Raw genomic sequence first — 17,516 nt, forward strand, 5'->3', positions numbered from 1 at the left:
CGCACTTCACTCAGCATCAGTTCATGTAAGTAAAGCCCTTTTTAAACTGTGGTTCACAGACCCATCTGGGGTCATGTGACTGAATGGGTGAGTTGGGAAGTGATGACATCATCGGTGTTGGTTTGTATACTATTTTATGTACCTGGGTCTTGAGTGGAAAAAGTTTAAGAAGCCCCGCTCTAAAGGGAAGCCTTTCTCGATTTTTCTTGATTATCTTTAATTTTCCTTGTGTAGCTTTTTTTCACGTGGTGGTTTACACGTTGCCTCCCCAATTAGGTTGTTTTATTTTTCTTTGTATCCTCAGTGCTTTCCTGAGCATAGCAGGAGCTTAATAAATGTTCACTGACTGAGGTAGCAAAAGAGATTAAGAAGGTAAGAAGATCCAGGAGATTGAAGCTATAAAAACTCAGAGAAGGGGTGGGCAACCACATCAAATGCCGTGTCAAAAATAAGATGACTGAAGATGGAGCAAAAGCCAGTACACGGGGCAGCCAGGAGTGGAGAGAGGTTTCAGTTAAAAGATGAAGCCGTGGGCCAGATTGTGGAGGGCCGAGGAGAAGAAATGCAAGTGATGAGTAAAGAGTGGAGACAGCTTTTTCTGGCAATTGGGCTGAAAAGCAGGAATGATTTAGAACGGCAGCTAGGAGGATGATATCCCCAGCAGTTTTTAAGGCTGTGAGAGAGAGATCTGTTTGAATAGAGGTAGAAAGGGAGAGGTTAAAGATGGGAGAGGAAATTATTGAAGAGGAAGTCTGCAGGAGAAATGAGGGGAGAGGATCAAGGATGCATGGAGCGGGGCTGGCAAGGAGAAGGCTCACCCCTTCATTGGGAGTGGAGAGAGGGGTGACATCAAGGGACTGGGAGAAAAGGGGAGCTCTAGGCAAATAGCCTCGGTCTTCTGCAGGGAGGGATGTTGCCGGAGGCTTGAGCGAATGTTTGAAAGTCATGGTGGTGAGTTAAGTTTTCTACTCGAGACCCCTTTTCACCCAAGATACTTTTCCACGGTCCCAGGTGTGAAAGGTGTACAATCCAACTTTTACTGATAATAAATCATAGCTTTCTGATCCCACATTGAGGCCCCAAATCGAGTTGAGATCCACAGTTTAAAAAGCTGGGGAAGAGAGAATCTATTAGGAAAGAATAACAAGAGAGCTGAGCTCGGGTGAAGGCCCAGTCCTGCGGGGTAGGGGAAGGGGGGATCGGGCAGGGCTGAGGTTTAGCAGCTTGGTCGGGGGCACAGCAAAGGGGCAGAGGGTCCGGGCATCCCGCTGGTGTGGCTTCGCTGGCTCAGCCGTGGGGCCATATTGGAGAGGAAGGAAAACACAGGGTTTGTGATGACCACGGGACGTGCCGGGGGTCAAGGGACAGAGGTCCGGCAAGGCCAAAGAATTGGTTCAGACGAGGAGTAAAGACGGTTATGAAGGTAAATTGTGTTTACCGAGTCCATGTTTTGTTGGGAGCTAAAGAAAAAAGACTGAATCCTCCTAGAGGGAAAGAAGGTGGGAGCCGGGGGCCAGCACCGCTCTCCGGCCTCCTCGGGCCTCGGCCAAGTCCTGCTCCCCCGAAGAAGCCCTCCCTTCCCGGGCCGCTGCACCCCGGCGCCCTCCACGCTGGCGCCCGATCTGCGGCTCCCATCCTTCCCAGAGATGTCCGCCTGTGCTGGGAACTGCTCGAGGGCAGGGGCTGTCTCGGCTGCCCGGCACACAGCCGGTGCTTAATAACTAGGAGCTTTGGGTTTTGTTTTTTTTTTTTTAAACAGCTTTTTATTTATAAAACAGTAATTTTCAACATTGACCTTTGCGAAGCCCCCCACCCCCTCCCCTAGATGGCAGCAGTCCCGAGCATGTTAAAGTATATGAATGATTAGGGGCGGCTTCCACTCTAGGGGCGCGGGGGAGGGGCTGGGACGGAGAAGGGGGGGGCTGAGGGAGGGGCTCGCCTGGGACGGCACGCAGGGCAGAGGGCGAAGGGAAGTCTGCGGAAGGAGGAAAGGGAGGAAATCCCCGCGGTCCGCCGTGGGAGCCGGTGCTGCAGAAGCAGCCTTGGGCGCGCGTTCACACTCCGGCCTCCTGGGACGCTGCCTCCGCGCTGTCTCGCCCCTAGCCTGTTTCCCCACATGTAAAAAGGGGGAGCGCTAAACGGATCTCTTCTGGAGACGGGAGGGGACTGGGCAGGCCTCTAGCATCCCTTGTAGTCTTACACCGAGGAACTTAATGTCAGTGATTCTGACACTGGGCCCGGGCAGGGCCTCGCCCACCTCGGTTCTCAACGTCCCCCCGGGAAAAATGGAGCGGACCCACAGCGACGCGATACAAAAGTTTTTCAGCTCCGACGTGCGGTGACGTCAGCAGAGCAACCACGTGGGAAGCGCCGGCGGAAGTCCCGCCTTCCTACGTCACGGCGCCTGCCCCGCCCCCGCCCGCGCTGACAGCACCGTCTTTGACCCCAGGCCGGCTGCTAGCGCGCGCGGAGCCGAGATGTCGGTGAATGGCTGTCACGGTGGAGGGGCGGCGGGCCGGGACACGTACCGCTCGCCGCTGGCGGCCCGCTACGCCAGCCCGGAGATGTGCTTCCTCTTCAGCGACGCGCACAAGTTCCAGACTTGGAGACTCCTGTGGCTGCTGCTAGCGGAAGCGGAGCAGGTAAAGGGTCGGCGGCCAATCAGCGCCCGCGCTGCGCCCACGTGGCGCGCGCCCTTTAATCAGCGCGAGGAGGCGCCAGAACTTTGGGGGGCCCACGTGCCCTTTCTCCGGGCCCCCTTCTCTTGCCTCAGTTTCCCCCTGAGAATCACAAAGTTGGCTCGGAGGGCTCCCATCTCCCGCACGATGGTGGTCCCGATACACGCGCGCGCCAACTTGCCCTTGGCCCGGCTGTAGCCTCCCCTTATCACCCCCGCCCGCTGTGAAGCTGTTTCCCCTTTTTGGGGGGGCTCAGCCCCTACGTGTGTTCCACCTCCGCCCCCGGGCCGCGGTGCCGCTTTGCCTGGCCTTGGTCCGAACCCCCGTGACCTATGAACGCCCTGTCCTGGTGAGCGGCCTCCAAAGCCCCTGGCGTGTCGGGCCTGTGGGGAAGGAGGGAAGGAAGCTTTCTGCTAAATGCAGCGAACACCGAAACTTACTAACCACTATAAGTAACACGTTATCGTCTGGTAAAAGTCTGCGGTAATTGTATTCCCGCCCGGGGGGGGGGAGGGGCTGCCCCAGTTACTTTGTAAATGCCCAAAATGGAGCGGAGCCGTTCTGGGAGCGGGGCGGCTCCTGCCCCCGGGCTCCCGGGCCAGTTTGACTGCTGGGGCTGACCCCAGGGGCGACACACGTGTCTTCTGGGGCGCACGGGGAGGGGGGCCCAGAGTGCAACTTCTTACTTAATAGGCCGGGAGATTCCCGGAGGTTCGAGGTTGGGAAGGGAGTCACCCTTCAAATCCCGGCTCTCCCGGGACTGCCGTGGGTGGCGGGAGGGGAAGGACCTTCCCGGTCTGGGCGGCCAGCCCAGACCCTGACAGGGGAAGTGACTCGTCCCGGGCTGGAGCCAGAAGCCCCTCAGAGTCCTCCCCAAACCTTCCAGCGGTCCTCACACTTGTTAAATGGGGGCCAGTTCCCTGTCCCTCAGACTGTGGGAGGCCGGACTGTAGTAAAAACAGGAGCTCACACTCTGACTCCGCCCCGTTACCCGGCGGGCCCATAAACGTCCTCAGCCTTAGTTTGAGAGCCCCCGCTGAGACAGCTGCACCTGAGCTTTGTCTCCTTCCCGGGAGAGGCTGGCTCCTCCCTGCTGGTCCTCCCCAGGTGTGCTCAGGAGGGGTGTGACGGAGGCAGCTGGGAAGGGGGGGGTGGAAGGGGTTAGGTGCGGGGACTGCACCCCTGGGGGCTACTGGTCAGAGCACCGCCCTTTAGGAAGGCCCGGGACTGGCCGACAGCTCGACAGTTCTCAAAATACTCCTATTTCTCATTTAAGGATTCTCTTATTGTCCCAATTCTCAAATGGCCCTTGGAGGTTGGCGCGTTTATTTTAGAGAGAAGAAAGTTGTGGTTTTCTTAAACCCAAGGGCCCCACAATGACGAGTGGGAATAGTAGACAAGAGATCCATTACCCCCCTCCCCCATCCAGTGCTCTACCCTCTAGGCTGCCCAGCTGCCTGTTGACTAGCCCGGACAGCACAGTAGATACTCAACAAGCACATGCAAGTAAAGCACCTACTGCGTGCAAGGACCGTGCTGCCCCCCCTCCCCCAGCCTGCTGTGTTGGGGGGGGGGGCTAGGAATCCAGTGATAAAAGAGCTCTGTCGTGGAGTCAGGAGCTCACAGCTGCACGTCTGTGCCTTTTCTGCTCTTTGTGCAGCACTGGTGTTTAAGCTGGTGGACGTAAGCGGAGGCGTGGGGGGCAGTTGGGAGGTCCTCCCTCCTGGAGCTTCCGCCCCGTGGGAATGCAAGGAGGTGGGATCCCGGCGCCCTGAATGAGGGAGCCCACAGAACAGCACTAGTGGCAGGAGCTGGGGGGGAGCCTGGTCTGGGTCCACACCTACTGGTTGGACGGCTTTCCTCAAGTCCCTGAGCTTCCCCAAGTTTCATCGTGTGGCCCCATCTCGCGTGGACCTTTGGGAGCCAGGGCCACTGACGAGAATGAGGAGAGACAGGGAGGGAGGGATCCCAACACCTTCTCCAAACGGTCCCTGGGGGTTTCTGCTGCCTGGAGGCTCATGGCCTAGGTTTGTGGAGGGCCGGGGCTGGGGGAGCTGTTTGAAAGCTTTTACAAACCTCTGACTTCTCTCTGCCCGCCAGCACATGCTCTTCTGGGCCCCAGGGCAGGTCCCTCACTCCCCCCTCTCCCCCAGATCTATTTCGAGCTGGATGTTCCCATTCCAGGGCCATGATGGCCCCCGGGAGAGGGAGGTTTCCCGTGTGAACCATCTGCTGAGTCTTGTCGGTCATTTCTGTCACAGAAGGTCAGGCTCTTACCACTCTAGGAGCATGCTTAGAAGAAGGGAAGGAGAGCACTGATCACTGCAGGGAGCAGGAGCATTACAAATCTATCCAAGCTCTTTAGTTTAAAGGGGAGACACTGGGACCCTGAGAGTGCGGGGGACTTCCTTGCCTGCGATCTCGGAGCTGGAGGGGCCAGGGTGGGCAGCTGCTGCCTTTGGCCGGGGGGGGGGGGGGGGGGGAACCGCGGATGCTCCAACCTAGATTGGCTGTGACTTCCAAGGTGAGGTCACACCTGGTGCCCACGGCCCAGCTCCTCAAGGCTCTTAGAGGGGCCTGGACAATCCAAAGTGGCCTCTGTTTCCTTGTCTGCAGGAAGGTGTAGTGAAAAGGACACTTGCTCTGGGTCAGTACCCGGGTTCAGATCCTGCCTCTGACCCGTAGGCCCTCTGTGACCTCTGAGGGTCACCTCAGACTCAGCTTCCTCATCTAAAATGAGAGACCCTTCCGAGGGCCCCCTGGAGTCGTGCTCCTCTGAGGGCAGAGGACCCTTCCGGGCCTGGCCTTGCTGAAGCTCCCCTGGCTCCAGAGGATTGCCACGGTGACTCGCTGCCCATTCCTCTATGGCCAGGGAACGGAAGAACCTGCTGCTCAGGGGCCCATCTGCCCAGCAGCCTCCCCGTAATTCGGACACCCAGCCTGGTGCAGGAGTGGGGGCGGGAGTCCCCACCTTTGGTCTGTCGCTGTAACGCTTCCCTTTTGTGCAGCTGAGGCAGAAGAACAGCAGAAACTGTGGGTGAGCTAGGGGGGAGGCATCCAGATGCACAAGTTGGTTCAAGTCAGCCCTGGGGGAGCCCCTTCCCTAAAAGAAGCAAATCCACCCCTTATTAGCCCCCCAAATCAGGGCAGCCGCAGCCCAAGCCATCCCCACTTTGGAGAGAAGCCCCCTGGCAGCAGGGGTGGATGGGCTCTCTCCTGGGCTGGAGCTGCCACCTGCTGCTGGGGAGAGGATATTTTAGGGACTAATCTGGCTCCCGTGGGGCCTGAGGCACAAGTGCTCCCCAGGCCTGGGGCCGGCCCAGGGAGGCCTGGTTTGCTGCACTCTGTGTCCTGGGTTTCTTGCTGACTCGGTGGCCTGGCTCTTGGGCTGGCCTCGACCCAGGGCTGGGGGGGCCAGAAAAGCCTCTCAGTTGTCAAGCCGGGCTTGTCTCAGCAGTCCTGGATTTTATTCTGAGGAGGGAAAGGAGACGCCAGTGTTGGCAGCTGCCCGGGTCTCCAGTGAGGGGGGCGAGGTGCCGAGTGCCGTCCTTCTGGTGGCCATCCCTCACCCCCCACCCAGCAGCTCCAGCTCTTCCCCTTGGATTCTCCCTGCCCTTGGCTCTCTGCACTCAAGGGCACCACTCTTGGGCCTCTGGCCTGTTTTAAGCTTGGGAACCCTCTGCTCTTCACGCCCCCAGCCCCCATAGCCAACCCGGCATGTTCCCCTCTCCCCAAGGTCAGGGCACTCCCTCACAGCCCAGGGGAGGAAGTCAAAGCAGCTGCAGGTGTGACCAGGATGCCATTCTGCGGCTCCTTCACAGACTTGCAGGCTGGCATTGGCCCTGCTGACCTTGGGTCCCCTCCCTGTGCAGGGCATCTCATCTCCCACCTCCGAGTCTTTGCCCAGAAAGTCCCACTCTCCCCTCAGCATCTGCAGATCCCATTGCTGTTCTTTCTGCCTTTAGCTTCCCCCGTGAGAAATATTCCATGATCCTTCCTATACAGGAGGACTTTCCTTGCTGTCACCATTAACTCTGAGGTTTAGCTGCAGTTGTCGAGTCCCCGGATCAATTTGAGGACTTTCCCTGATTAATCCCAATGGATTTCCAGGACTTTTGGACCGATTTGCAGCTTCCCCAATGAATTTACATTGTGCCTGTTAGAGCTTCAGAATTGAACGTTCCCACTGTTGTCCATTTCCTGGGTGTGAGCTGATATCTGGGATTTCAGCTTTTTAAAGACGGCACTTGACTTTATAGACTTCTGACAATTCACCAGAGTTTTCCATCGCTCTCCTATTTTCCACAGAAACTCGGTCTGCCGATCACAGACGAGCAGCTCGAAGAGATGAGACAGAACCTGAACAACATCGACTATGACATGGCGGCCGAGGAGGAAAAGCGCCTGCGGCATGATGTCATGGCTCACGTCCACACCTTTGGCCACTGCTGCCCCAAGGCAGCCGGCATCATTCACCTGGGGGCCACGTCTTGCTATGTCGGAGATAACACGGTACGTGCTGCCTGGACCTGGGCTCACTCCCAGGCCCCGCTTAGAGCAGTCGGGGCTCGGGCTTCTTGAGGTGCTTTTCTCTTATTTGGGAACAGAAGTGCACATGGATAAATCTGGGCGTATCCTCTGTGCCCCTTCACTTTATGGATGGGGGGGTAGCCACAGTCACACAGGAGTAATGGGCAGGGTCAAGATTGGAGCTTAGGGCAATGAGGAAAGGCAAAAGTAAAATTTTTTTTAAATGTTTAGTTCCACATTTCTCCCTCCTACTGAGAAGATGAGCAACATAATATCATATGTACATATAAAATCATGTAAAACATTTTCATATTAGCCATATTTCCAAAGAAAGAAAGTGAGAAAACTGTACTTTACTAGACACTTTATTAGTTTATCAGCGCTCTCTCTGGAGGCGAGAGCATTTCTCACCATGGGTCCTCTGGGATTGCCTTAGATCAGAGTAGCCTCGCCTCTCACAGTTGATCTTTGTTGCCACGTGGCTGTTTCTGTGCCCAGCGGTGTCCCGGTTCTGCCTGCTTCACATTGCGTCAGTTCGTCTGGGCCTCCCATGTTTTTCTGCAGCCTCCCCTCTCATCTTTTCCCACAACGTGATAGGATGCCCAGCTGATGAGCGTCCCCTCAGTAAAAAGGGCAGGATTTGAATCTGTCCTCCGATTCTGGACCTAACAATCCTGCCACTGTACAAGAAAACATTCTTCTTCCATTCTCTCTGTCAAAACCTGGCGTTTTTGCTCTCCCTTGCACAATTGTGCTCAGGGATCATAGGACTGAGTATCAAGTTGTATGGGGAGGTTTTGTCTTTTATCAGTTATGTCCCAGCCCCCCGAGAATCTGCTTGGCTGTCAGCAGAGTCGACCATCAGAATCCAGGAGTTGGCCCCTGGGTAGCAGGAGCCTGGGGAGCCTCCCGCCTCTCCTGACAGGGTCTCCCGGTCCCTGCTTGGCCGTGGCCATTGGTCCAGTGCCAGTGTTCTTCTGAGGTGCCTCGCATCTGTCTGGGAATCTTCTCATGTCGGGCAACCTTTCCTAAGATGTCTTTACCTAGAGTTGGTGAAATGTATTTTGAGTGTAGTATTTTACTATAACTGGTTTCCTTTTTAATCCTATGTATTTTAACATAAGCGTTCACAGCCATTATTCCCAAAAGGGGATCTGTTCTCCAGGTCATAGGAGCTCCTAATTTCTGATTTGCATGACTTTGGACAAGCCTTCCCCTCCTCCAGACCTGAGTTCCCCCATCTGTAAGGATGATGAGCCCATTCTCTCTAACTCCACCATAATTATTGATTGCATCCACTTGTGGTTGAATTATCTGTGCTAGGAGATGAGCCTGGTCATCTCTGAGCCTTCTGAGGTTCTGGGCTCAGGAAGAGTGGGGGCCCAGCCCTCAGAGGGAGGGCTGAGGTCCGGTCTGTGGTTGGCCCATTGCTTCCCTCCCCCAGAGTAGGGAGCGGAGCCCCCACCTGCTGTGGCGGCTGCCCCGCGCACGCCTGCTCTGATGTGTGGCTCCCCTGTGCTCTCCTTGGCAGGACCTGATTACCCTCAAGAAGGCCATTGATGTGCTCCTACCAAAGGTAAGCGGGTGGAGGACCTGCTGCTTCTCTTAGCTCCTTTGGGGAGAATGGCTAATGAAGAGAAAGGCTGGGGCTTCATTAAGGGGGGGGTGACCCAGGGAGGGCAAGCCACCCTGGGCATCCTACTGGCCAACAGGGTCTGCGTTTCTAAACATCCCCAAGGGAAGCGGCTGCCCAGGTGAGTCCCAGAGCGCCGTGACCCCCAGGACTTTGTGCCTTGAGGCTGGGGCACAAAACAGGAATTCTCTTGGCTTGCAGCCATAGTCTCCTGAAGCCTCACTCTTAATGTGAAAGCTTCAGGAAACACAGCCCTAAACCAGAAGGCCGGCCTGGGGCCTCTGGGGCCAGAGTTAACCCATTATGGGCCTGAACGCCACGTAGGAGGTGGTGGTTATGGGGACAGGCACCCACCTAGTCCATCAGCACCCTTTGGGGCTTCTTTGGGTGGGAGGCAGCTGGTGGCTGGGATTCATGCCCCATCTGCCCTTTTGGGGCATCGCTGTGGGGTCCGGGTGATGCCGGGCTTGCCAGCCTCCATGGTCCCCTCTGGAGCCCCGGGCGCTGGTGGTCAGTCCCATGGGCGCCTGCGGCCGTGACGTGCGTGCTGACCTTTCAGCCGGTATCTGATCTCTTGCTTCCCTCCCCTCACGCCCTCTCTCACAGCTGGCCAGAGTGATCTCCCGCCTGGCGGACTTTGCCAGCAAGCACGCCAGCCTTCCTACCCTGGGCTTCACCCACTTCCAGTAAGTAACCCGACCCCTCTGTGGGGCTTTGACCTTTTCAGTGGCTCCCGCCTCCCCTTCCCTGAGGGAGCCTTTGAGTCTCCCTCTGGTCTTGGTAACCCCCGTGCTGGGCACACAGTAGGCTCTTCAGAAATACTTGGTGAGTGGCTTGGGCTGAAGCCACTGGTGTTCTCTGAACCTCAAAATTCTTCCCTCAAACATGGGGGCAGTGATGGCACCAGACTACACCCACCAAGAAGTGGCGAGACTCAGATGGGTATTTCTTTTAAAAATCATTTTGTCAGTCTTAGATCTGCACGCCTCCCGGCCCAGACCTTGTGGGAACCACTACGTAGGAGAGGGCGTGGCTGGGATTGGCCCAGAGGGCAGGACTAGGTTTAAATGGAGGAAATGCCGATTTAGGCTGGGTGGGCCCCCAAGTCTCTGGCTGCCTTGGAAGGCTTCAGATGGAGGTAGGTGAGCCCTCTGGGCCCGGAGGAGAGGCCCCTAGGACTGACTCTCTGCCTGCCCTGGCTTTGGCATGTGTGACACCTCCTGGGATGTCAGGGAGATGTGAATCGATCGGTCAGAGGCCAAGAAGGGCAGGCAGCCCTTCTCCTGCACTCCCTCGGCATATATGCAAGGAATACAGACGCCTTAAACAAAGCATGAGGAGAGCCTGATCCCCTGCTGTGCTCAGCACAGACTGGGACAGGGCTGGGACACCAAGGAGCAGGAAAGAAGCCCAGTTTGCATCTGCTCCTGGGAGACGGCCTGATTTAAGTTGAAATCTACCCCATGGAATCTGTGCCCACATGTGGTCGCCTGTGTGCGAATATTGCCATGGTCAGGGGAAGACGTGGCATGTGGCCCCAGAAGCTTGTGGCCCTCAGCCTCGGACTTCTGGGAGGCCAGAAACAGTTGGATCAATTGCGGGTCCTCTGATTCTCCGCCCAATACTGATAGAGCAGGTTGTCTGGGGCAGAGGAGAACCTTCAGGGCACCATGTCCCTGACCCACTCACAAGAGCTTGCTGTTTGGTTTCAATAAAGACTGAGCAAACCTCGCTTCTCTGCATCTTCCCGGCTTCATGGGAGGGACTGTACTCTGGCGGTATTACAATGTGGAAGGATGCTTCAGCGTGGATCAGAAGGCATCCCCATAGTCACTTGTGTGACCCCAGTCACCTCACCGAGCCCCTCAGGGCAGGAGGCTCTGTCGCAGAGGAGGCGCCAGCCTACATCGACGGGAGCTGCTCCTCGGGGAGCCTTGGTGGCTCAGACCGTTGAGGTCTGAGGTTTTTCTCCCACCTTTGTCTTCATCCGCCGCAGATCCCTCAGTAATCCCTCAGTTGTGTCACCTCCCCAAAGGCGCTGCTTCGTGTGCTTTGTAGGATGGCCTGGGGTGGGAGAGGCTGGGGGCAGGGGAGACAAATTAGGGGCTGCGCCGTGGTCTAGACCAGAACTGATACAGGCCCCTGTGAGAGGTGGCGGCTTTGTGAGCAATGGGAAGGAGACAGAGACGACTTTTGGAGGCAGAAACGCCAGTAGGGACACTTAGAGAAGCTTTGTGGGCTCAGAGTGACATGAATCAAGGGTGGTGCCAGTCAAGGCGATGGGAGGGCAATGGTGCCCCCCAAAAGGAGCTGGGAAGTGGGGAAGAATGCTGGCTCAGGGATGTCTAGGGGACATCCGACGCTTGTGGTGGGAGATGAGTCTGGGGGGTAGCCAGCTCTGGGGGTGCCATCTTTCATTAAGATAATGTGGGAGCAGGGCAGCTAGGTGGTGCAGTGGATAGAGCACCAGCCCTGAAGTCAGGAGGACCCGAGTTCAAATCTGGTCTCAGACACTTAACACTTCCTAGCGGTGTGACCCTGGGTAAGTCACTTAACCCCAGCCTCAGGGGGGAGAGGGGAAAACAGATAATGTAGGAGCTACCGAGGGGCATAGAAGATGGCGTTACATTTTGCTTGAGTTCATGAACAGTTTTCCAGGTTTTTCTGGGAGCACCCTGCTCATCATTTCCCATAGAACAATAATATTCCATCATAATCACGTATCACAATTTATTCAGCCCTTCCCCAATTGATAGGCATCCTTCAGTTTCCAATTTTTTTTGTCTCAAGGGGTAAATCCTGAACTAAATAAAGAGTGGGAGCAGTGATAAAAGACGTAATAGAACATTTTCATTACATGAAATTAATAAAATCAAAGGATGTGATCAGTTGGGGAAAAGTGTTTTTATCAGGTAAGAGTCTAATTCCAAAAAAAAAAGAACAAATAGTTCTCAAGAGAATTCTAAAAACTATCTGAAAAACGATTCCACAGGGTTTGACCCGAGAAAATGAGCAAAGTTGACAAAAGGTAAAACAGCACACGTTGGGGAGATGGCACCCTGATGCATTCTTGGTGGAGCTGGGAATTAGTCCGGCCATAATCTTTGACCCAGACATCCCACTGTGACCGACCCAGGGAAAGGGAACGTGCTGATGGGAAGATCTTGCCATGTGTGTGTGCTCATCCGAGATGGGTACGGGAAAGGCGGCTGTGTGGTTCAGATCGTTGCGCTGGTTCTGGATCTCTGGAGCTGGAGGGTGCCTTCCCCCAAGCATCTAGTGAAAGTCTGCCTTGGCGACATTTGGACTTGTAGGGAGCAGTGCCTGGCGCGCAGTAGGGCTCGTAAACGCTCAGCGCCTGACGCCGGGGCCCTCTCAGAAGGAGTGGGGGGCATGGACTTGGCATTGCCTTGCTCTTTTTCTGTTGCATCTTGGCACGTGCTGCCCCTTGAGCTCTGTTCCAATTGTCTTCAGGCCTGCCCAGCTGACCACTGTGGGCAAGCGGTGCTGTCTGTGGATCCAGGATCTGTGCATGGACCTGGAGCGTCTTACACGGGCCCGGGATGACCTGCGCTTCCGGGGAGTGAAGGGCACCACGGGGACCCAGGCCAGCTTCTTGCAGCTCTTTGAAGGAGACCACCAAAAGGTAGCCGAGTCAGGGGAGGCCCTTGGGCCTGGGAGGGGGCGGTGGTCGTGGCGTTATGCCCCAGAGGCTTTCAGAGAGCTGTTTCCCCCCCAAAGGTGGAAGAACTTGACCGAATGGTGACCGAGAAGGCCGGTTTCCAGAGGTACGCTTGGGGGGAGGGCCTCAGTCTCAGGGGAGCCCTCTATTTATCCTCCCTCCTGCTGTAGGGGTTTGCCAGGCCTTTGGTTTTTGTAGTTTCAGCTCATCTGTAGCAGGGTCCTTCCCCTCTGGGGCCCATCCTGGCTGTGGGACCCTGGACAAATACTTCCCCCCTCTTTACAACTTTGGGTGACTGAGGGGGAGCCTCCCTGCACCCAAGAGGGACCTGAGCCCTTCTTTTTCCTTCTCTGGCCGGGGCCCCTTCTTGAAGTGCCGACAGCACCAAGCTTCTGGCTTGGGAGGGGCTCCCAGGGCACGTGGAGAAGCAGAGCAGCTTCCCTCATTTTCCCTTACAAAGAGGCGCTCAGTGCACTCCTGGCACCCACTGGGCAGCTTTGAGGTGCCCCTGAGAAGCAGGGAGGTGGTCCCCAGCACCTCCTGCCTGGTATTTCCAGTCCCATAGTCCTCTTTCAGAGCTGCCATGGGGACCCCCAGACAGATTCTGACCATCAGCTAACGGGCCAGGAGAGCTGCTAGTTACTGCCTACGAGGCACTGGATGTCTCCACAGCCTCCAGGCTCTCATCCCACCGGCTCTCGGGGCCACGGACCCCCTGCTACCCGCTGGCTGCGGTGGGTATGTCCCCGGGAGCCCCCGTTCCCTGACACTACAGGAAGCCTTCTGGGTTCCTCTGCAGAGCCTTCATCATCACAGGACAGACGTATACGCGGAAGGTGGACATCGAGGTGCTCTCCGTGCTGGCCAGCCTGGGGGCGTCCGTGCACAAGGTTGGTGACCTCGAGCTCTGCCCTCGGCTCTAGGCCCCGGCCAATTCCCCCATGGGTGCTTCCTCCGGTGCTAAAGGACCTGAGGCGACAGAAATGGGCCAGGGCCAGGCTTGTCAGCAGCTTTTTTTTTAAAGCTATTTTACTTTCAGGCCACTACAATTTTCTAACTCTTCTGCTCCCCCATCCAGAGAGCCGTCCCTGGTAACAAAGGGTTTTAAAAGGAAAAAGCTAAATCAGCAAATTAACTCAGAAAGTCTAATGGTGTACGCAGGGCTCTGCAGCTGTTTGTGGCACTTGGGGGGCCCTCCTTTGTAGCTCGTTGAGGTCCCTCTGGTTTGTTTTCCGGAAGTCCCTGGTTCCTTCCTCAGGGCTCAGCCCCTTCAAACTTGTCATTCCCGCCTGGCCAACCTCTCCCCCCACTCCCACAACAGGGCAGCAGCCAGGGTGTGGCCCCGGGCACTCGGCCCCAGGTGACCAGTAAAGTTTTGACCTGGAAGGGGCCAGGGGCCCCCCTTTTGCAGAAAGAGAAGCTTAGGCTGAGAGAGGGTTTAGTGGCTAGTCCAGGGTCCATCAGTGAGGAATACCCCTGTGCCAGTGCCCAGAGCTGTAGCGGGCCAGGTGGGCTCCCTTTCCACCCAGGGGCCTCCATTGTTCATGAGGGCCACAGCCCCTAAAAAGCCCAAAGGCTCAGGCAGCAGGGGAACGTCTTGGGGGGCTGCCTTCGTCACCTGCTGTGGGTCACAGTGTCCCCTGACCCCGAGGGCCCAGTGGGGGGAGAGACGGACCCCCAAAGGTGGATGGGTTCAGATTGCTTTCTTTCTTTCAGATCTGCACCGACATTCGGCTCCTGGCCAACCTTAAGGAGCTTGAGGAGCCCTTTGAGAAACAGCAGATCGGTGAGTGCTGGGCCCAGGCCAGGCTTCCTGTGCTGCAGGAGGTGCCCTTGGGCCCTGGCCCAGAGCAGGGATTGGGCAGGACGCTGTCCCTCGGGGGGCGTCTCGGAGCGGCGTCTGCCAGACATCCTGTGTTTTATAACCGGGCCGATGCCCTCAGCTCTGCTCTGGTCCTGGGGGCCGGGCTCACTTTGCCAGGCAGTTCCAAGAGTGGGTGCCACTGGTGCCTCCTCAGTCCGAGCAGGGTCTGTGCGGAGGCCTCCCTTCAGGGCAGCGGGTCCCTGGTCTAGGTGCATTCACCTGGGTGGCATCCCAGGGGCCCTGGGTCACAGCACTGTGCCAGCAAGGTTGAGGGCATCGGCAGCCACGGGAAGGGGCCTGGGCCGGGGGTGTTTTGTGGTCTGGATGAGGGCAGGCAGGCCCTCCTGCCCTGGCTATGGAGAACTGCCTGGTGGCAAGCAGGGTGAAGTGGGCCAAACCTGGGCACTGCTTCCCGGAGCCCTCTGCGAGCGGCAGGGAGCCAGACAGTTGGCAGGAGTTGCTAGCACAGGGGCCCCGGCCTTTTCCCTCTGGGGGCCCACATTGCTGCCCCTCCTGGGAGTGTGGGGGCTTCCGGGCTGACTCATGTGGACCCAGTGGTCTGGAGGGGCTCAGGTGTGTGTGCTCTCCCCCGTAGCTTCATGGCCTCAGTACGGGCCTCCCGGGAGCGCTCCCACTGTGGGACAGGGGCACTGACTCATGCTGGCTCCCCTGGCTCTGGGCCTGTGGCCCGGCTTCTTGGAGCGTTTGCAGTCTGGCTGGGAGGCTGCCCCCTGGCCTGGGAGGGGCCTCCAGGGAGCCCGCCAGGATTTCAGTCACCCTTTGGTTTCATCAGGCCCTCCCTGGGAGGCCATTACGTTTCCTGGCTCCTGTTTCTGTTGGGCACCGTAGGGTGCAGCCATCCTGAAGCAGGGGCCGGAAGTAGGGGCCGGCATCAGCACCCCAGCCATGTAGACTTGACCTCAGCAGTGGAGCACTTCCACAGTGGAAGCCAGGGGAACCCGGCTGCTGCCCACCTAGAGAGGGTCCCCAGGGGGCGCCTACGCCAAGAGCACCACAGCTAGTTGGGTGTCGGCCAGACTCGGCTCCTCTTCTATCCACACACGGACTGAAGGTCCCGTCCAGACCAGCCCAGGGTTTTGGGGTGCTCGGGGTTGCAGTGGAGAAAGCGCTTCTCTGTGTGGCCCGGAGCCCCCGTCTCTGCTCCTTGGCTTGGGGGGGCCACTTCTGCCCCGGGGCCCTGACAGCTCCTGAGGGTTCTCCCTTTCCCCCCATTTTGGAGGCAGGTTCCAGCGCGATGCCGTACAAGCGGAACCCCATGCGCTGCGAGCGCTGCTGCAGCCTGGCCCGCCATCTCATGACGCTCATTGCGGATCCGCTGCAGACGGCCTCCGTGCAGTGGCTCGAGCGGACGCTGGACGACAGCGCCAACAGGTTGCTCCCCCTCTGGTGGCGGTCTGGGGACTCAAGGGGAGGTGCTTCGGGGGACCAGTGGCGCCCTGACCCCGGGAGGACTGTCTTGCAGGCGCCTATGTTTGGCTGAGGCCTTTCTCACAGCAGACACCATCCTGAACACTCTGCAGAATGTTTCTGAGGGGCTGGTGGTATACCCCAAGGTAAGGCCCCAAGGGGGGCGGGGCATGCTCACCACACCCTGACTTTGGGCAGCTCCTGGGGCGTCATCAGGATGTGGCTCAAAACTGCCCATGGGCCGGGGCGGCGGGGCAAGGGCAGCCATGACAATTCCTCCGTCTCCTTCAGGTCATTGAGCGTCGCATCCGTCAGGAGCTGCCTTTCATGGCTACGGAGAACATCATTATGGCGATGGTGAAGGCGGGAGGCAGCCGCCAGGTGCGTGGCTCAGATACAGGAAGCTGAGTGTCCCTGGACCCCCTACAGAGAAGAAGGGGAGTCTTGCCCAGAAGGGGCCACTGCAGAGAAAAAAGGGGGGGAAAGCTGGCTGCCCCTGCACCTCCTGCAGAGAAGGGGCCATGGCCCTCACATCAACTAATTACGAGTTCTCAGCAAACCCACTTTGTATGGAGATGCCCAAGGGGGTCCAAGGCCCTTCCAGGAAGAGTTCTTAGTGCAGCCCAAGGACAGGCAGGGGTCATTTGGGTTTCCAGGGTGGGCGTTGGGCAGACGTCAGGAGAATCAAACAGGACTGGGGGACCGCAGGCCTTTGAGCCTGGCCACCGCCTCCAGCCACTCAGGAGGCCCCATGTTGTCCCCCCAGGATTGCCATGAGAGAATCCGAGTGCTCTCGCAGGAAGCGGCTGCCGTGGTGAAACAGGAGGGGGGCGACAACGACCTCATCGCCCGCATCCGGGCCGACCCCTACTTCAGCCCCATCCACGCACAGTTGGAGCACCTGCTGGACCCTTCCTCCTTCACCGGCCGCGCGGCCCAGCAGGTGACGCTTTCCTTCCATGGGGGCTTTCTGGCGGCGAGGGCCTCCTGGGGCTGCAAGACCAGCCTCCTCTGCTGGTGGGGCTCCGGCTTCCTTGGGGTGGGTGCGGTGGATGTGCTGGGAGGGCAGAGCTCAGAGTCTTTCCTGAGACCTCCTGGCCAAAAAAGTGGCCACAGGCCATATCCTCCAGCAGCCTGGGGAACCCAGCCCCCAAATCCTGTTAACAGATGAGCTGGCGATCAACAGGCCCCACACTCTGATGGGGGGTCCCAGGCCTGGGGTTTGTTCCAGTGCCCCCCCCCCCCCCCCCCCCCCCCCCCCCCCCCCGTTGTGAATCCCTAACCAGCTCCCTTGGTGTAGCTTGGCTTGGACAAGCCCTGGAAGGGCCCGTGGGGTCATGCCCAGGCTGGATTTTAATACCTTCCATTCTCTCCTGTTTGGTCAGGTGGAAAAGTTCTTGAAGGAAGAAGTGCAGCACCTCCTGAAGTCTTACGCAAGTCAGATGGACGTGAAAGTGGAACTGAACCTTTAGAGGTGAAAGAAGGTGCAAGAACGGGGGTGCGCTTGGGGGCACAGTCCCGGACGTGTGAAGGGGGCGAGGGCACAGGACACGACTTATTTATGCTGTGCCTTAAAAAAAAAAGGGTTTTTTCCCATTTCAGATTTTATCATTGCAAAAAAAAAAAAGCAGATTGGGGGTATTTTTCTCCATCTCCATTCTGCTGTTTAATAAATTAATGGTACTGATACTCATCATTTGT

The 17,516-nt window shown here is 57.6% G+C and overlaps 1 protein-coding gene across 1 annotated transcript; it reads left to right on the plus strand.

The window, feature by feature from the left end:
• The first annotated feature begins 1,950 nt into the window (after window positions 1-1,950).
• Window positions 1,951-17,502, plus strand: ADSL (adenylosuccinate lyase). The gene is made up of 13 exons (XM_074271779.1): window positions 1,951-2,642; window positions 6,987-7,190; window positions 8,740-8,784; window positions 9,448-9,527; window positions 12,316-12,487; window positions 12,583-12,629; window positions 13,323-13,413; window positions 14,240-14,309; window positions 15,632-15,779; window positions 15,871-15,961; window positions 16,107-16,196; window positions 16,582-16,758; window positions 17,201-17,502. The coding sequence occupies exons 1-13, from the start codon at window positions 2,478-2,480 to the stop codon at window positions 17,285-17,287; spliced, it is 1,467 nt and encodes a 488-aa protein (XP_074127880.1). The 5' UTR covers window positions 1,951-2,477; the 3' UTR covers window positions 17,288-17,502.
• The last annotated feature ends 14 nt before the right edge of the window (window positions 17,503-17,516 follow it).

Source organism: Sminthopsis crassicaudata, chromosome 5 (genome assembly GCF_048593235.1).
Source record: "Sminthopsis crassicaudata isolate SCR6 chromosome 5, ASM4859323v1, whole genome shotgun sequence".
Taxonomy (NCBI): Eukaryota; Metazoa; Chordata; class Mammalia; order Dasyuromorphia; family Dasyuridae; genus Sminthopsis; species Sminthopsis crassicaudata.